Source organism: Protopterus annectens, chromosome 3.part0 (assembly GCF_019279795.1).
Source record: "Protopterus annectens isolate FY-2018-M chromosome 3.part0, PAN1.0, whole genome shotgun sequence".
NCBI classification, from domain to species: Eukaryota; Metazoa; Chordata; order Ceratodontiformes; family Protopteridae; genus Protopterus; species Protopterus annectens.
In genome coordinates, this window is record NC_056731.1 from 532,340,916 (window position 1) to 532,361,185 (window position 20,270).

The 20,270-nt window shown below is 42.2% G+C and overlaps 1 protein-coding gene across 1 annotated transcript in view; it reads left to right on the forward strand.

The window, feature by feature from the left end:
• Positions 1 to 20,270, forward strand: part of GASK1A (golgi associated kinase 1A) — a 623,122-nt gene that overhangs the window by 185,025 nt on the left and 417,827 nt on the right. Inside the window, exon 2 of the mRNA XM_044064946.1 lies at positions 4,891 to 6,330. Within this exon, the coding sequence (XP_043920881.1) occupies positions 4,891 to 6,330 (1,440 nt within the window). The remainder of the gene's footprint in view (positions 1 to 4,890; positions 6,331 to 20,270) is intronic.

The window sequence follows — 20,270 nt, forward strand, 5'->3', positions numbered from 1 at the left end:
TGAGGCTCCTTGATTACTGGTTGGCAGTGGTAGGTCGTTACATTTAGTGGCAGTGGTGGGATATCCACATCACATTTGGCTGGCAGTGGAGGGATCACCACATCACATATTGTGATTAAGTGGTGTGTATATTGAGCTGCTGTACCCTGTAAACAATGGTCACTGAAGAAGGTGTTTGTACTCTCAAGAAGCCATATGGTAGACATTCAGAATTTCATATCACAATAGTTGTATTTATTTATTGTTAGCTTAGTTGGTCAGGGAGAGCAGACAAGGATGTCAGCAGAGGATTATGGCAAGCTGACAAGGAGCCAGTTTGCTGAGATGTGCCGAGCCAAAGGACCGGTGCATGCAAACCTGACTAAAGTGGAAATAATTGCAGCCTTAGCCACAGCTGCATCACAGATCAGCAACCAGGAAGACAGCCAGGCTGGCCTTGGGGATGTACAACTTGTCAAAAAATGGATAGTTCAACTTTGCCTCAGAGGACTTAAAAATCCATCTGGAATTAAAGTAACTTGAACTGGAGGCCAAACATTCGGAAATAGAATCAGCAGAGAGACTGCAGCATTTAGAGGCTGATGAAAATGAGAAGCTGTGGCGTTTGGAGGTTGAAGAAAAGGAGAAAGAGAAACAAATGGAATTAGAATCATTATATAGACTGAGATGTCTGGAAGCCAAATCAAATGAGAGGCAGAGGCAACATGAAAAGGAAATGCTGACTCTTCGCCAGTGTCATGGGGGTAATGGGGAAGGGAGTAACCAAACCCCAGAAGCAATAAAGCTCAGTAAATTTCTTCCACAATTTACAAAGGGTGATCATTTTGATAGTTTTATTCATATGTTTGAAAGGGTATGTAAACAGTGTGATGTTGACCAAGGGCTGTGGGTATGGTTCCTGACCCTCTTACTCCATGGTAAAACTGTAACTGCTGTTTCCAATTTGTCTGATACTGTTTGCTTAAATTATAATAAAGTTAAAAATTGTTTATTGGAATGCTTTAAGTTAACACCTGAAGCTTTTAGGAAAAAGGTTTTGTGAGCATAGGTGCAAGGCAGATGAAAGTGAGTGTGGTTATGTTGCTGAGTTAAGCATTTATTTTCATAGGTGGATGAGTGGGTGTCAGGTCACCACTTTTGAAGGGCTGGAAGACCTTTTGGTGAGGGAGCAAGCCCTTAGTACTTTGCCTGAGGACATGAGAATTTGGTTAGCAGATAGAGAATGCAACAACCCAGATGAGTTAGGGAACAAGGGAGACCTATACCTAGCAAGCAGGGAATCACTGCGCAGGAAAGGAATGCCAAGTTATGCACAGGGGTATAAGGCAACCCATGGTTGGGAGCCTAAACCACCCAACAGAATCCGCCAGTAGTGGGGAAGCCACAAGTTCAGGTACATGGCCAGGATCGAGAGGTAAATGTTTTAAATGTAACCAGTGGGGCCATGTAGCATATAGCTGTCCATGGAGGCAAGGCGGGGAACAAAAGGTGGGAGAGACAGCAAGTGGGAATAACAAAATACCAGTGGTAAATTGTCTGGAGACAACAAGATTATAAAGCTACCACAAGAGGTTTTATCCTGTCTTAGTAGATGGGAAACAGGCCAGTGCTAAGAGAGACACAGCCTCTGACCTAACCATTGTGAAGCCTGCAATGGTTAAAGAGGAGCACTACTTGCTTGGGCAGTCTACTGCAGTCAGAGGTTAAGGAGGGACCCCATTCCAAATACCTTTGACTAGGGTTCACCTTGACTGGAAGGGTGGAAAATTAAGCAAGCAAGTAGGTGTATTTGAGAATTTATCTGCAGATGTCCTGGTAGGGAATGATTTTGATATTGCAGTACTTTGTGTGCATGCAGTGATACACAGTCAAGCTTGGAAACAGGCATGTTGGTCTGGTAGCCAGGGGGGATCCAGAAAGACCACATCCCTGAAGCCAGGACTGGTGATGTGGCTACTTCAGGGAGGGAACTACTATATAGCAGTGAGACTGAAGGTGAGCCACAGCTTCTGGTGGGTATTGATGTTCCCTTTGACAGAGTGAATGCAAAGGAAGAGGTGAGTAGTAATACCCAGGCTGACATTGAGGCACCACTGTCAGAGAATACCAGAATTCCCATGGAAGGGGAGCTGGGAAGGGTTAAAAGAGAGAGATGAGACAGGCTCAGCTCTCAGACCCCACATTACAAGGCTTGAGGGAGGTAGCCAGGGAGGCACCTGATTCTCAAGGAAAAGGGGAATCTGTATACTGTGATAAAGGGTTACTGTATAGAGAGTAGACCCCTAAGGGAGGGCTAGAGGGTGAGAGAATACAGCAGTTGGTAGTGCCCAGAGCCTACCATCTGGCACTCCTAGCTATAGCCCATGACATTCCCTTTGCAGGTCATATGGATATAAAGCATACCAACAGATGTTTTATGGAGAACGTTTATTGGCCTGGACTAGCCTTACCATTGAGCACCCTATTCAACCATAGCCTTAGTACAGGCTTCATTCCAGCAGAGTGGAGAACTGCCATTGTCATCCCTTTGCACAAAGGTGGTGCCATTACTGGCCCTGGTAATTATTGCCCCATTAGCTTGACAAGTCTGATCTGTAAGGCCACGGAGCTTATTATTATCGACCTCATAAACAAGGACATAGGCAACCTCCAAGCACATGACCCCACCTAGTTCGGATTTGTTAAGGCAGATCTTGCCTGTTAAACCTGGTTGACTTTTCTGAGACTGTCACCAAGTCACTGGATGAGGGGAAGTCAGTACACACAAGTTACTTTGACTTGGCCAAAGCCTTTGACACAATCCCCCACTCGTGCATCATTGAAAAGCTAACAGAACTTGGTGTAAATCTCTGTCTCATCAGGTGGGTGGCCAGCTGGCTCACTGATAGGACCCACAAGGTCAAAATAGGTGCCACTACCTCCAGTAGCAGACCTGTCACTAGTGGTGTCCCCCAGGGATCTGTCCTGGGACCCGTATTGTTTGGAATCTACTTCTTATAAGTCAAGGCAAAGACAAAAGGCCTGTGACTGACCAAGTTTGCAGATGACTGTAAGTTGTGTGCTGTTATTGACTTTCCAAATGATGTTTACATATTTCAGGAGGGTCTCACAGCAATAAATGACTGGTGCCAAAGTCATGGCCTTAAGTTAAATGCAAAAAAATGTATTATCATACCATTCAGCAAAAACACAACCCCTACTGATTACCATATTAGCGGCAACCCTCTAAGCAGACAATGTGTGGTGACAGACCTGGGTACCCAAGTTGACAATAATGTCACATTTGACCATCATGTAGCAGCAGTGGTCAGAAAAGCCTTTTACTTGGTTCATCTCATAAGTAAAGGGATTGCATCCAGAAAAAAGGAGGTTATTATCTCTCTGTTCTCCTCCCCGATTAGGTCAATAATTGAGTACAACACCCCATTTGGTATGTACTTCTCCAGGCACCTGCACCAACTGGAAAGGCCACAGAAATACCTCACAAAGAGAATACATGGCCTCCAACACCTGTCCTATGTTGACAGGCTCAAATTTCTATCACTCTACTCTACTCTGTATCGTACAGATTGCTCAGAGGTGACCTGTGTCTTACCTACACGGCAATCTCAGACTCTGCTCTACTAGAGATGCTCCATATCCATGAGTCTAACTCCTCATGTAGTACCCAGTCAAAAGGCTTAACTCTAATATGTGACATTAACAAAACCTGCTGGAGGGACAGGTTTGTCTCCTAGAGGCTGCCCCGTCTCTGAACTAGACTCCCCGTACACGTCAAGCAAAGTGTGTCGCTGACTTTCTTCAAGCACAACCTTGATGAGTGGATGGGCAGCCACAAATTTGTCCCAGGGGTTACGCCTGTGTCCTTCATTGACAGGGCCGACAGGTGCTGATTGTGGTTTCTTTTCTGGGGATAAACTCTTGGCTAGGCTTGTAAGGGCCCCAGAGCCATTAGCCTAGTAATCTCCTATGATCTCCTATGATCCTATAAGACTTGGAGAAATTAAAAAATGACAAACATTTGATACTTGATCTTTGTCTAGTGCAGATAAAGATAAATTAATTGCTGTTCATATAATATTTATTTATATTGTCATAAATGTCATGTTTTTCTAAATATCTCAGCAACCAAGTAGCACAGACAAAACTGTTTAGACTCATTGGGTGAACATAATGCTGCTGGTAGTAAGTGTACAATCCAACTGGTTGCTGAGATATAGTAAGTTGTTAACAAAATATTACAAATTTATTAGTTACTGTGACTTATAAAATCTGCTTTAAGACCTGGACCTAAAGAATACTGCCACTTTAAAAATAGTTAATGCTTGAAGAATTTGCCATTTACAGTTCTTTAGTAACGCCTATGATTCCAGAAATATGAACGAACATTTGTTTGAAATATGAGGACATAATTTGATTCTATCAAAATGTTTATGCACTGCTCATTGAAAGTTGCAGTGGAAACTTCCAGGGCTAAATTAGGTTCAGAGATTAGTACTAGGCTAACTGCCCTTGCGAGCCATTTTAAGCCTAGCCAATTACCCCTTGTGAGACTCAAACCCTGCACCTTGTGTTTGTAAGGCAAACACCTTAATCATTAGGCCACCCTCCCAACCTTGTTCAACCCATTGAACAGAATGAATTAAGGACATAAATACTACAACTATAATGTGAATGGGTAGTGACATTTTGAGAAATGTGTACTTTTATAAGTCCTAATTTATGATAAACAAAACATACCAGAAGTATGTTTTTAAGTCTAGGATGTACAATAAATTCAAAGTTAAAACAAGGTGAGCCTCCAAGTAAAATGTGATACAGTTAAAAGCAAATTCTGATACTATACTTCATATCAGACTAATTGTGGTTTCTAATTTTCATTCTCTGCAGGCATTACATCTGTGGATGAAGCCACGGTTTAAGAGGAGGTCTGAGGAAGTGCACTGTTTCCTGTTATGCTTGACTCTGGTGACGATCATTCATTTTCCTATGCTGTCTAAAGCTTGCATCATATCTGGCATCCAGTCCCATGAACTTGGCAAACCAGCTGGAAAGCTCATTAAACCTGGGTACCTTTGTAGGAATTACTCAGACTTCATTTACAGACGGCCTTGGAATAATAACCACAAACTCTGTAAATCCTATCCATTTGACAGTAAGGACTCAGGACATCATCTGAATAAATGGTGTCACATTCATAAGACAAACACACTGAGTAAAAGAAAAGGATTGTATGAAGCCAAGAATCTTCACAGGGAACAGAACAGAAATTCTGATGTGATTTGCAACCATACAGCAAACAGTCACACTCCTGATGTGATTTGCAACCATACAGCACACAGTCACACTCCTTTATCTTCTTCATTCAACAGGAAAGGCCGATCATCTACCCATAAAGCAGCTTTTAATCTATACTCACCTGTTAATATCTACAAACTGGATCAAAAGCTCGAGCCTACTTTGGTTCACAAAAAATACTTAGATTATTGTCAACTCAGTTTAGGTCTGCAGCAGCCAAAGTGCATTCCAGATGTGCAGGACACTGCAGGTACAGAGAGAAATGCCACAAAATATTCACAGTCTGAGCAAAACTCACTTGTCAGACTAATGGGTACTACTACTAAAACTACAGCACAGGAAATAAAAACTATAAAATCTGACATTCCCCTGCTGGCTTTTAAAAAATGGAGCTGGACTTCAGCAGATATAGTTAAGTTACAAAAATCTCCATGGTGTGAGAAATTCTATTATGAGGAGGACAGTCTATCACACTTAATGGACCACTTCACATCTGGTGCAGAGCATCTCCCATGGCTAAGTCCTGGTGATCTACATAAAATGAAACTACTGGCCAGTGGCACGGTGATTGGCAAAAGTACTGTTCCTGGTCATGGACAGGTTCTAAAAGTGGGACTGGATATAACTGGAGGAAATCTGACTGGCAGCCTGGACAAATGTTGTCAAGATGGCTTTTGTGGTCTAATCAAACGTCCTACAGACTTGTATGAGGTAATAGCTTTCCACTTAGACAGAGTGTTGGGGATTAACCGGAGCCTTCCTGCAGTGGCTCGGAAATTCTACAGTGACTTACTTCCTTATAGATATACTAGGAGTGGGGCCAGGCCCATCATCTGGTGGACCCCAGATATCCTGCACTTAGAAGATGCTGGAAATGACCAGAACTCTTTTGCGGTTAACTGGAATCAGTATCAGGGCATGTTGCTGCAGCAGTGTGACATGGGAGACAATAAGCCCTCTCACATATCATCCCCTTGTCTGGTCAAGACATTAGAATGGAGCAAACTTGCACTTTTTGATTTTCTTCTTCAGGTATGTGTGTTCATTTTGTATAGCTAAGATTTGCTTTTTGTTAACAGGGTAAGCCCAGTGAAACAATGAAGTCTGTTTTACAGAAAAGACATAGGAGCACAAGGAACTTGAGTGACTTGCCAATAATCACAGGGAGGCCAGCTTGACATGGTCTTAGTCTCCAGTTTCGCAAGTCAACACCATAGCCAGTATGCTGTACAGCTTATGTACCATGTTGCATCTTAGTGGTCACAGTAAAATAGAAGATTGGAATGTTTCAGTTCTTGTAATGCTACAGATGGAATTTATATGAAAAAACACATTTTGAGTCATGATCAAGCACTGATAACTTGCACTAGACAGTACTTATAGGTCATGCTGCTAAGTGAGGTTAGTGGCATAGGTCTATGAAATGATATGGTACAATGTCCACTGTTTTCTGTGCATGAAACAGAATGTATGTAAATTCCATTAATGGGTACAGAAAAAGAAGGAAGTCAAAGCTTCCATTACAAAGATAGGTTACTGTATATGATGTCTCAGGTATTATTTAGAACTTCAGTATGTAACTACATTAACGAAGCATTACAGCAGTATTGCTGTACTTGGTGTGTCATGCTGTCTATTCTGATATTCTGTCAATCTGTTGCCACCTTATATATATATATATATATATATATATATATATATATATATATAGTTAGATCAGATAGTGAACCAAATGATCAGAGTTACTTTAATCCAATAATGTATATCAGCAGTCTGTCTTGCAATGTCCATGTATGTTTGCTTGCACTGTCATTTGTCATTATTCATTTGTAGTCTGTATGACACTCAGGAGACATCTGCTGTTACAGTTTTCCCCTGCAGGACACCACTAAAAATGTGATATGAATGTGATACATGACCATGGCAAGTATGACTTCTGTTTTGTCAGTGTGCATTCAGTAGGTTAGGCTGTAAATGTCTCAATCATGCTACAAGCAGGAATGCATACCGCATCCACAGTATATAAGTATTTATGGTACTATGAATATTATTTATGAATGCAGCAGCCCAACCTCCATGGATTTTCTTAGCTCATCCAGTTTCCCACTAGAACTGACATATCCACCAAGAGACAGTCAATACTTGACGTGATTCTCACAAACAGACTAATTCTTATCTGTCAATCCGGATGCCTCTCTGACAGCTTGAGTGACTACTTACCTACATTTGTAATAAGACATTGCACATATCAGGAAAAGTTCACAAATTACCAGGTAATAAGAAACAAGAAAAACTCCAATCCATCTAGCTTTATTAATGCACTAAAAAGGATATAACTGGATTCCTTTCAATAACCTCAACCTTGATGAAGCTGTTCAGTACTTCAACTCTACTGTCTTAGTTATCTTAAACTCCGAGGTCCCTCCCAGAACTATCAGAGTCAACTCCAACTGCACTCCCTGGATGACCAAAGAGACTACATCTCTGCTAAAATCCAGAGATAAAGCCTGGGGCCACTGGCCCAAACTGGATCCCATACAGACAAACAGGCATATCTTGAACTCTGTAACAAGTCAAAGAAATGTGTCAAATAGACAAAATTAGCTACTACCACAATATACAAACTAAATATCAAAATAACCCCAAAAATTCTGGACAGCCATTAACAACATTCTCCTTCCTCAAAAATCAGGTACTCCCCCTTCAACCATAACTGATACCTCACTAAGTGTTGCCACCCATTTCAACAAATTCTTCATCTAATCCATTATTGCACTACCTAAATATCAAAGTTGTTTAGCCTCCAACCAACCACCTAATTACCATATTAAAAACAATGGTTTTACCTTCCATCCTGGCTCTGCTGATACAATTAAGAAACTTCTTAAATAACTAAAACCTACTACCTTAGGCGAATGATAAACTCCTACCTGAATTTTTGAAAAAAGCTGCTGATGTCATTGCATACCCTATGTCCATTCTTATCAATCATTTGATACCCAAAAATCTAGTCCCTGAAATCTGGAAAATTTCTCACATTATTCCACTCCACAAAGGGGGTAACTCAAAAGAGTTAACCATCAGCCTATAGCAATAGTGTTGCATCTGTCCAAAATACTGGAGAGGTGTATACACACACACAAATCATGGATTACCTCAACACCCACAACCTTCTCCCAAACACTCAACATGGTACAACAGCCCTTATGTCATTCACTCATATAGTAAACAACCACAGAAATAATGGCAACTATGTCTCTGCTGTCTTTCCTGACCTCTGTAAGGTACTTGTAATGGTTAACTCATTAAATCTTTCTCAGAACTGAATCTTAGCAAACCCACCATTACCTGGTTTCAAAGTTATATAACAGGTAGACAGCAAGCAGTATAGTGGTGGCACGAACTCTCTTCTTTATTGCCAGTAACACTGGGTGTTCCCCAAGGATCCATCATTGGTCCTTTACTTTTCTCTATCTTCACTAACAATCTCCATACTTCTACTCTACATGCCTCAATCAACCAATATGCTGATGACTCAACTCTAATCTGTTCCTCTCCTTCTCTCCAAGAATTGCAATGACAAAACACAGGCTTCTTTCCTTTCATAGGTTCATAGGTTCATAGGTTGGTACTAGGCCATCGGCCCTAGGGCCTATACATATACAAGCCTAGCCATAACAATTCCCTGGATATTTCTTCCCACAATATTTACTTCCCTGGACTCCTGTCTAGCAGGGTGACTGACATGATCACTGGGGTGTATTTCCTATCTCCCATCCAATCGTCAAGGTTCCTTTTGAAGAGGGCCAAGGAGGCGCCCTGCTTGACATGTATGGGCAGTCTATTCCAGAGTATGGGTAGTCTCTGAGTCAGGAACCTATCCCTCCAGCATGTTTTCTTCATTGTGATGAGAAGATTTATATCCCTGGAGCGTGTGGCTCTGAGGGATTGGGATTTCTTTAAGTGAAGCACGTTCAACAACTCAGGGTTTGACATGGCCTTGTATGTTAAGCAGAGATTGCCTCTGAGTAGATGATATGCCACAGAGTATAGCTGGAGTTTTTTTAGATGGCCAGCATCTGCTTTAGGCCAGTGATTCTTTTAGTGAGGTATTTCTGTGGCCTTTCCAGCTGTTGTAGATGTCTTGTGAGGTACATACCAAACGGGGTGTTTTACTCTATAATGGATCTAATGAGGGATGAGTAGAGTGGAACAATGACCTCCTTTTTTCTGGATGAAAAGCCCTTAGTGATGAGGTGTGCCTCATAGAAGGATTTCCTGACTGTTGTGGTGATGTGGTTATCGAAGGTGAGACCACTGTCCACCTCTGTCCCTAAGTCTCTCATCACACTTTCAGTGTTTAGTGTACTGCCACCTATGTGGTAATACATGGGTACATGTTTTTTTCCCAAAGGGGATAACTATACATTTCTTGGCATTAAGCTTGAGCCCATGGCTCTGGCACCAAGCATCTGTTTCTGTAAGGCCCTTTTGTAGAATATCCACATCATTTCGGGATTCAATAATGGCTCCCAGTTTGCAGTCATCTGCAAACTTTGTTATCCAAAGTCCCTTAGTGTTGGTCTGTACTTCAGAGAAGTAGATGCCAAACAAGAGCGGTCCCAAGACTGAACCCTGAGGAACTCCACTTGTCACTTGTCTGGAGCTGGATTTGGAGTTAGCTACTTTTACAGTCTGGGTTCTATTAGTAAACCAGTTGGCAACCCATTGGGTGACATAGGGATTTATGCCCAGCTTAGTAAGTTTATCTATGATTCCAGAGTGGGGGATGATGTTGAAGGCCTTGGCGAGGTCCAGATAGGCTGTGTGGACCACCTTACCCTCGTCCACAAGTCTGGAGACTGATTCGAAGAAGTCAAGTCAGGTTCAGGAGACAAGATCCACCCTTTACGAACCCAAACTGGGTGGGGTCCAGTGTTTGAAGGTTACCAATGTCTTTGTTTATAAGTTCCATGATAATGCATTCCATGCCCTTGCAGATCAGGATCGTCAGACTGATGGGACAGTAGTTCCTGGGATCCAAGATGGATTCCCCCCTTGTGGAGTGGATAACTGTAGCTGTGCGCCACTCAGTGGGCATGGAGCCTGAGGTGTGGCTATGATTAAACATGACACTTGGGTGATGTGCCAGTTCATGTAGTACACAGTCAGGGATGTCATCTGGTCCCATAGATGCTGTATTCTTAGCTTTGGAGAGTGCTGTTTCTACCTGTGTTGCTGTGATTACTGGAATTTGGCAATCTTTTGGTATTGAGATGGGCCCTTTAGGGGGTGAGAAAGGGGTGAAGTTGGCACTAAATTCATCTGCCAAGATATTGGCAATATCCTTGGGATCAGTATATTTAATGCCATTCTGTTGTAGCTCAGAGAATATCTGAGCATTGCCATTTAGATTCTTGACATAACTATAGAATGCCTTGTGGTTGTCTTTGGAATATTTGGCAATTTTATTTTCGTAACTAGCTTTTGCGGATTTTATGAGGGATCTCAGCTTCTTACTGAGACTGGTAATGGAGTTTTTTGCATCCTGGGATTTTCCTCTTTTCTGCAACAGTTTCTCTCTTCTGTTGTATAGTTTGTTTATGGCAGGGGACCACCAGATTGGCTTCCTTTTTTTGTAGGAGACCATCTTGGTACTATTTGGGATGGCACGATTCATGCACGAGTAGATGTGCTCATACAGTGCCTTAGTGTAGGATTCAGCAGTCAAACTTTCAGCTCCCATCTGCATAGGTGTCATGAAGTTTGTCACTTCTGACTTGAGTAGCATGAAGTTGGCTTTGGAGAAGTTTTTTTACGGAGGTTTCCTTACTGGGGGGGTGGGGGTGGGATGTGGATGTCAAGGGTGATTTGCTTATGGTCAGACCTGACCAATGAGGGGGTGACCACTGGTGTGGAGCATCTATCTCCCATGTTGGTAATGACCAGATCTAGGATATTGGAGCCCCTGGTGGGACAATGGATTAATTGATCCAGGGTGTTGGAATTTATGAATTCCAAGAACCGTTGGGAAAAGGTGTTGGTACCCAAGTAGTTTTCCCAGTTAATGGCAGGGTAGTTGAAATCACCCAGCATTAGGGTGTTTGGTTGTATCTTAATATTTTCCAGTATGTTTAGAAAGGTGTAGTGAGAATCTTGGGGCATGGTGGGGGATCTGTAGCAAGCTACAATTTGGATTGCAGTCATACCTAGTGTTAGTTGCACCTGGAGAATTTTCAGATACACTGTGTTGGGCAACTAACCTGGAGGTATTAATATCCTTGGTGAATATGGACACTCCTCCACCTTTAGTGTTTCGGTCTTGGTTTGGTGGCCGAAAAGTGTGATAAGAGTTGTAGCCTCATATTGCAGTGTTACCTTAAGATTTTGCATGCTTGTATCTATTAAGGTGGTGGTTTTGTCCTTTGAACCTTACCTAAAAAAGGCACTATAGGGGTGGCAAGAGCTTTAGCCAGTAACCTGAATCCCTGAGGTGACAGGCGCAGACCATCTGTGGCAAAGCATCGTGGTCTGTCGATCATGTCATCCCAGGCAGACAGATACTGGATCCCCTTTGAATGACACCAGAAGCTTAGCCAATTGTTGAAGTCAATCATTTTGTCCTTACACTATGGTATCATTCTGGGCGAAGGCAGGATGCTACTCAGGGCTAGGGTCATACCTGCCTGGGCCACATGATCAGAGCTCTTCCATGTCTCTTTTCATGTAGTCTAGGGAGGTACATCTCAAGTCATTCACTCCAACATGGACAATGACAGAGTTCTATTTGTACTTGTTGTGGAGTGACTTGAGTGCATGTGTTATGTGGTGGATCCTGGCACCCGACAGGCAGCTGACTGTAATTTTTTCCTTGTTCAGCCTGGTGAGTGGGACATCAGTGTGCCTGACTATGACTAAAGTGTTGGGTATGTTGTCTTGCCTTAGGGACTGTTGTTGGGTGGCATACTGGTGTTGGGAACTATGTGTCACTTTGGTTGTGACTGGTGTTTGTTTGCGTTTCAGCTTTGGAGGTCCTTGTTGCTTGGAAAGGTTAATGTTAAGGGGCTCTGTATACGTGGGTTTAGTGTTGCTATGTGTGGGTGTTGATGGCGTGGGTTTTGAAGGGCTATGCGTTGCTTGAGGTGTACTGCAGGTGTTAACCTTCTCCTCTTGACTGTCTAGTACAATCTTGGCTGGAGAGAGCTTTGCTTCCTGTTTGGCTATGTAAGTGCATCTCTTGCAGGTTGTAGTGTTGTGTGGTAGGAGTAGAGGGTTGTCTGTGTACATGAGGCAGTTGCTGCATTGCCCCAATATGCCCAGATTCACCATTTGGACAGGAGAAATCACCGGAAGCTGACCCTTGTACATGCTTGTTAAGGTGCTTTTTTGTAAAGTACAGGAGCTGTTTTCCCTTACCTTTGCAAGGGACTTTGCAATTATAGGCTGTTTAGTGCCTATGATTAATTTCTCCTTATTAACAAGGAGAGTTGAGTGATTGTATCAGTTTAAGGCTTCCTAGTGCTTTCCAGCAGGTTCTAGAGCAAGTGCTAGTCACAGGGGTTCAGATTTTAGTGTTACTACTGAGAAACCAGCTAGTTCTAAACGAAAATTTGAAGAGCAGACTTTCTGGCACCTGGAATCGTTTAACTGTAGCCTCGTGTTGATGCACAATGTGAAAAATGTGCAAACACGTGTGTTTTTAAGCCAGAAAGTTGAAAGGGATAGAAATCAGCCCAAAATGGCTAAAATTACAATTTCAGAGCTGGAAACCACTCCTCTTGTGTTAGACAGGCAGTACAATGCTCACCACTCCCACTACCACAGCAAGATCTGGATAGCTTTGAACACAGAAAATAAAGTCCTGAAATCAGCAAAGCCTGGGATCTGGACTATACTAGCTAGGAAAGGCGGGAATCGAGCAAACAAGGTATTTTTTTTGTGTGGTTAAAACAGGCTAAGCAATGCAATAATACACTAAATAAAGACAGAAAAGGCTAACACACATGAGCGTGTAGCCCCAAACAGTAAATATAATTAAAACTCTACAAAATTAGCAATTTAAAACTTTTCAAATGAAGCAAGGCAAGTGCACAACTGAAAAACGATTTAAAAGGCAGTAATACAGTAGATAAGTAGCTAGTCTACATATACAGAAAAGTCTATATATACATAAAAGCAGCTAAAACACACTAAAACAATTCAGATGCAATGCAACCTAGAGCACATGAGTTGTAGCAATATTAAGGCAAATACAGTTTTAATAAATGCACTAAAATATACTCTATATTTCGAAAATGTTTGAGAAGCACAGTCAGAACACAAGGATATTCAGACAATTTTTATTTTTTTTTTTTAAGAAAGGGAGAAAGGAGGAACAGAAGAAAAGAAACTAAATGGGTTGGCCTTCTCAGATGTTCTCTCTGTATTAGGTAGAATGAGCTAATGACACTAGACTGGGAGGAGTGTCCAAGATCAAATTTAGAGCAGGGGCGGGCAACTACTAGGCCAGCAGGTATAAAGACAAGATACCAGTAAGGAGGGGGGTGGGAGAAAACACTACAGAAATGTTTATCACAAGTGAGCCAATAGCTATGAAATACAGTACAAGTATGCAGTATGCTCCTCCTAAGAGAGCTCTATATGTAATGGCTGAAACACTCAAGTTAACTTCTTAACAGAAAGTTGAAACCTGAAACAACTTTAAAAAAGCTCAAAAGAACCAATGAGGTGCTTTCTCCAAGCCGTAGCCCTGGCAACCCAACTAGACAATGACCATAAACACTAAACTCTAACTGAAGTGGGGGATGGTCTTTGCTAACTAAGATGGCCTGGACAATGAGCTCAGAAAACAGCCTCTAACAAACAACTAGGCCCACAGCACAATCAGGAATATAGAGAATATTACAGCTACTACCTAAACTATTTTAGGCAGAACACCCAGCAGAAATGTTTATCACAAACACAATCAGGAATATGGACAATATTACAGCTATGACCTAAACTATTTTAGGCAGAAAACAGTACAGAAATGTTTATCACAAGTGAGCCAATAGCTATGAAATACAGTACAAGTATGCAGTATACAATAAAATTGCTATAAATATCTAAAATAAGCAATAACTACTACAAATAAGCAAAAAACAGACTACTTATTGCTATATATCACTGATCAGCTGCTCCTCCTCAGATAGCTCTGTGTGTAATCTTTCTGTAAAAGACTTACCAAGACTTACCAACTCTCAACTAATGCTAAACCCCAATAAAACCAAACTTATCATATTCCAGCCTACTAATCATTCCACTCTCATACCCACGTTTACTATAATTTCTAACAATAAATCAACTATCTCTCCTGTCACACACACCAAACGTCTAGGTGTTGACACTTACATTTCATTCACCATAAAAAAAGTAGATAAAAAATTGGGGGACTGTAGAAAAATAAATAATTCCTCACAAACAGCATCAGGGGTAAAATAGCACAAACACATCTCATCTCTATACATCTATATGCCTTCCCTGTCCTCACTAATCTTAGAAAATCAGATATAACTAAACTTGATGCCTGCTATAACAAAATAGCAAAGTTCGCCACCAATAGCCCACACCACTGCTCAGCCCTTAAACAACTCATCTGACTTGCCTTTCCCCATCTTCTCCTTTACATCTAGCTTATACTAACCCATAAGATTCTTCACTACCCTGATAAACACCTGCATTATAAAACCTAATACATTCTTACTCCAGTACTAGGGTCCTATGCTCCAACAATAAATTTCTCCTTCAAGACACTAAAGCCAACAACCCTGGAGGAGCTTCCCTCTATTCAGACTTTATAGCTAAAAAAATGGAACACTTTGGCCACTAATATATCAGCCACAATGTCCTTAGCTCATCTGTAAAAACACACCTACAAGCTAGTTGGATTTGTAACTGTGACTCCCCAGGCTAGTGTAACTCCATCTCCTTCTTGCTCACCCAGGATAAATGCTTCACCCTTATTTTCAGGAAGTAGACTTCTCTTTATCCTGCAAGTCCCAATCCTCATACCTCTCTCTTCATCTCAACAGTTACTGCTTCTTCTAAGTATAGAAATTTAGTGTATACTTTTTATAATACTATATCACACTGAATGTTATTTTGATTGTATAGTTTACGGTGTTTCATCTCTGTACCTGTATAGTGCACCATTTTGTACCCTACTTCTAGTTGATGTACAGTGTTATTATAATAGTTTTATTTGATATAAAATATATAGTGTTATACTTCTGTACCTGTGAAAATGTACTTTATTAATTTGTTATATGTGGAGCTTTTTTCCCCAGGCCTGCGCTGGAAAAGGACTTGTGTCCAGTCAGACTTTTCCAGTAACCAAATGTAAAATAAAATAAAAGAAATAAATGAATAAATCTCTTTGCCACAAGAAGAAGGATTTGATTTAGTCCTCTGTCCCACGGGTCTGTTTCAGGCAACCTATTTTTTTTTAAAGAAGAAACATCTTTATTGAGTCTATGAAAACCAAAAAGGGAGGAACCACCATCAGAACCTGAAGTTTAGAAACTTTCTTGGCTGAAGTAAGAGCAGCTAAAAATCAGTCTTCTGGGTGAAATGTTACAAAGAGAAAGAAGAGGCAGGCTTAAAAGGACCAAAAGTCAAATTTTCAAGGACAGAACTGAGGTCCCAAGAGGGAGGAATAGTTTTTTTGGGGTGCCTGATATGAAGCACACCTTAAAGGAATTGTTTGACCTCTAAACAAGAGGTTAATGGTGGGTTCAAGGGTAGACAAGCAGAGACTGCTGACAAGTGAGCTTTAGTAGAAGAATATGCTTAGCCATTGTGACCACTTCAGACAAGTAAAGGGACCCATAGTGAGAAGGGATCCTGGTGATGCTTGAGACACCAAACAGAAAGTCTCTTCCATTTAGCCATATAGCATTTTCTAGTAATGGGTTTCCTGGCCTCCTGCACAGCCTTAAACACATCAACAGAAAAGTGGTGTCTAAAATGGATCAAAACCCTATCACCCAAAGTGTCGACTGAGTGGACAAGGAAGGTGAATGAGAGACCCCTGGGCTTATGTGAGAAGATCCATCTGGTGAGGTAATATGTGATGATTGCCCCTAGCCAGGTGAAAGAGAAGTGAGAACCAGAGTTGTCTGGGCCAAAAGGGAGTCACCAGCAAGATTTTTTGGGGTCCTTTCTGATCTTATGCAGGACACTGGGAAGAGGAGGGCAAGGAGATAGGAACATTCCCTTCCAAGAAATGGACATGGCTTCCCTTCCAAGAAATGGACATGGCTTCGACCTTCCAAGTCAGATGACTTGGTAATCTGGAACTGAAGTAAGGAAGTTGCCTGTTTAGAGGGGAGGCAAAAACAACCACTTGAGGAATAGCCCATTGATGTACTATGTCCAGAAACACCTCTCTGTGATGCATTCATTCACGAGGATGTGTCTTGGACCTGCTCAGGGAGTCTGCCACACTGTTTTGTTTTGAAGGGATGTAGACCACCTGAAGGGTTACCTGATAGCAGATAGCCAAGTCTCAGGCCTCAAGGTCTAGCCTGCAAAGAAGAAAAGACCTTGTGCCCAAAATGTATGTTGATGTATTACATGACTGTGGTGTTGTCTGTAAAGACTTTTAAAAGGCCTGGAGACCAAAGTGAATGGAATGCATTAATAGCAAGAACAAGTGCTCTAATTTCTTTTATGCTAATGTGGTCTGACCTGTGATGAATGAGCTATAGACTCTGAATCTTCAGATTGTTGGAAGAGGCTCCCCGCCCCAGATCAGAAGCATCTTTGAACACCTCTTGAGTAGTGTAGGAGTCTGAAAAGGCAGTCCTGGATTGAGGGAGATCTGCTGAATCCAGCAATGAAACTTGAGTTTGAGACAAGTTATTAAAGGAACCAGAAATTCCAGAGGGTGACAGTGCTGGAGCCAAACAATCTTTATGTACCATTGGAACTTCCTCATATGAAGCTTGGCAAAGGAAAGAATGGGAATGGTAGATGCTATGAACCCCAAGGTTCTGAAAAATTACCTTGCGGGAGTAAAATAAAGGGGAAGCATTGACTGGAAGTAGGTTGTCAGAGACAGAACCTTAGGAGAAAGAATAGAAGCTGACATTGGAATAGTTTGGATTCTGCAACCCAGAAAACTGTGGACTTGAGAAGAAGTCAGGACTGACTTCTTGAGAGTGATGGTAAATCCCAGAATGTGCAGAAGGAGCATGGTGAAATGCAGATCCTGCAGAAGCCTGGATTGAGAAGAAGCCTGAAGAAGCAGGCTATCCAGCTATGTAAGTAGCTGGATTCCCTGAAGCCTGCAAAAAGCTATTACAGTGGTCAAACATTTGGTGAATAACCCTGGAGCCATAGAAAACCGAAAGGCAATTCAGAGAACTGAAACTGAGAGGAAGAAATAGAGAAATGTAAAAACTTCCTGAAGAGAGAGTGAGTGGAAATATAAAGCTAGGTGTCCTTTAGATTTACAGAGAGAACAGCCTGTGAAAGTAAGACAGGAAACAGAGTCTGGAAGGAAGCGTGCAGAAAGAAGAAATCTTTAGAAAAGCATAGAGAAAGGAGAGTTCTAGAACAGACCTCTATGACCCCTAATTTTTGGAACCAGAAAGATTCTGGAGTAAACCCTGTTCCTCTTTAGGATTCGGGACAGTTTGGATGGTGCTCTGATCCAATAGATCCTGCAGAACCACAGAAAAATGAGGAAGATGGTGTGGAGGAGTTTGAGGAAGACCTGAAAACGGGGGAAGGGATTTACATACAGTAAAATAACTGTGACGTATAATGGAAAGAACCCAAGAGTCTGAAGTAATCTGTTGCCAGACGTGGAGGGACTGAGAATGCCTGCCAGGGGAACCTGGCTGAGAGGAGGCGGAGAAAATATGTCAGATGGAGGCAGACTTGTCCTGAAAAGGGGGATTTTTATTTTTAGAAGTCCAGTGGGTTTATCAGAGAACATGTGCTTTGGAAACCTTTTCCCTTTAGAAGGCTTATGAAGTTGCATATGAACAAAGGCAGACTTAGGTTCATAGGTTAATAGGTTCATAGGTAGGTACTAGGCTATCTGCCCGAGGGCATTTTTAAGCCTAGCCAGAGTGTGTCGGCTTTCGCCACCCCATTGATTAATTAACTGAGCCTCTGTCAAGCAGAGCCAATGAAGTGATCCCAGGGGTGTATTTTCTGTTACCCATCCACTCGTCAAGGCTTCTTTTGAAGACTGTTAGTGAGAGGCTCTGCCTAATGTAGTTAGGAATTTTGTTCCAAAGCATGGGGAGTCTCTGTGACAGGAATCTATCCCTCCAGCATGTTCTATTTATTGTTGTGGCGAGGTTTAGCTCACTAGAGCGCATGGCTCGCAGTGACTTGGATTTCTTTAGGTGGAGCATGTCCATCAATTCTGAGTTGGACATGGCTTTGTAAGTCAGACAGAGATCACCTCTGAGTAAGCGATATGCCACTGAGTACAGCTGGAGTTTTTTCAGTCGGGCTACATAGGACATATGTTTGAGGCCAGTAATCATCTTGGTGAGGTGCTTTTGCAGTCTTTCCAGCTGTTGGAAGTGTCTTGTGAGGTACATCCCAAACTGGGCATTGTACTCTATAATGGGTCTGATGAGTGATGAGTAGAGGGGCACTATAACCTCTTTATTGATAGATGCGAACCCCTTAGTAATTAGATGGGCCACATAGAAGGATTTCCTAACTACTTTGGCAATATGATTGTCAAAGGAGAGATTATTATCTACTTGGGTCCCCAGATCTCTTATTACCTCTTCTGTATTAAGGGGGCTGCCACCTATGTGGTAATTCGTGGGTGTTTTGTTTTTCCCAAACAGGATGACTATGCATTTTTTGGCATTTAGCTTGAGGACATGACTTTGGCACCAGGTGTCTGTCTCAGTAAGGCCTTTTTGAAGGATGTCAGTGTCAGCCGGAGAGTCAATTATGGCTCCCAGTTTGCAGTCATCGGCGAACTTGGTTAGCCATAGTCCTCCAGTGTTTGCCTGTACTTCTGAGAAATATATGCCGAACAGTAGCGGTCCCAGAACCGAGCCTTACGGGACACCACTTGTGACTGGTTTAGAGTCGGACCAGGAGCCCGCTATTCTTACTGTGTGAGTTCTGTCTGTAAGCCAGCTGGCAACCCATCTTGTAACGTAGGGGTTTATGTTCAGGCTGGTGAGTTTTTCTATAATACCTGAGTGAGGAATGGTGTCAAACACCTTGGCGAGATCAAGGTAGGCTGTGTGAACCACTTTTCCCTCATCTATGGCCTTGGTGACTGTCTTGAAGAAGTCAACCAGGTTTAGTAGGCATGATCTGCCCTTAACAAAGCCGAACTGGGTCAGGTCAAGTGTTTGGAGGTTCCCAATGTCTTTGTTAATGAGTTCCATGATGATGTGCTCCATAGCCTTGCAGGCCAGGCTAGTCAGGCTTATGGGGCGATAGTTACCAGGGTCAGTTGTGGCCCCTCCTTTGTGGAGTGGAATAACCATTGCTGTGCGCCATTCTATGGGCATGTATCCTGTGGAGAGGCTGAGGTTGAACAGCGTGTTTAGGTGGGGGGGGGTAAGTTCGTTCTGTAGTTTGTGCAAGACGCAGCCTGTGACACCATCTGGCCCCACTGATGCTGTGTTTTTGGCTTTTGAAAGGGCTGTTTTCACCTATGCTTCTGTGATTTCCGGGACACTACACTTTTCCGGTATTGTTGTGGGCCCTTTTGAAGGTGAGAGGGAGGTGAAGTTTGCACTGAATCTATCTGCCAGGATGTTGGCAATATCAGTAGGTTCAGTATATTTTGTGCTATTTTGCACTAGCTCAGAGCATATCTGCAAGTTGCCACTTAGATTCTTGACATAGCTAAAGAAGGCTTTGTGGTTATCTTTCGAATCCTTGGCTATTTTTCTTTCGAAGTTAGCCTTGGATGATTTTATAAGGAACCTTAGTTT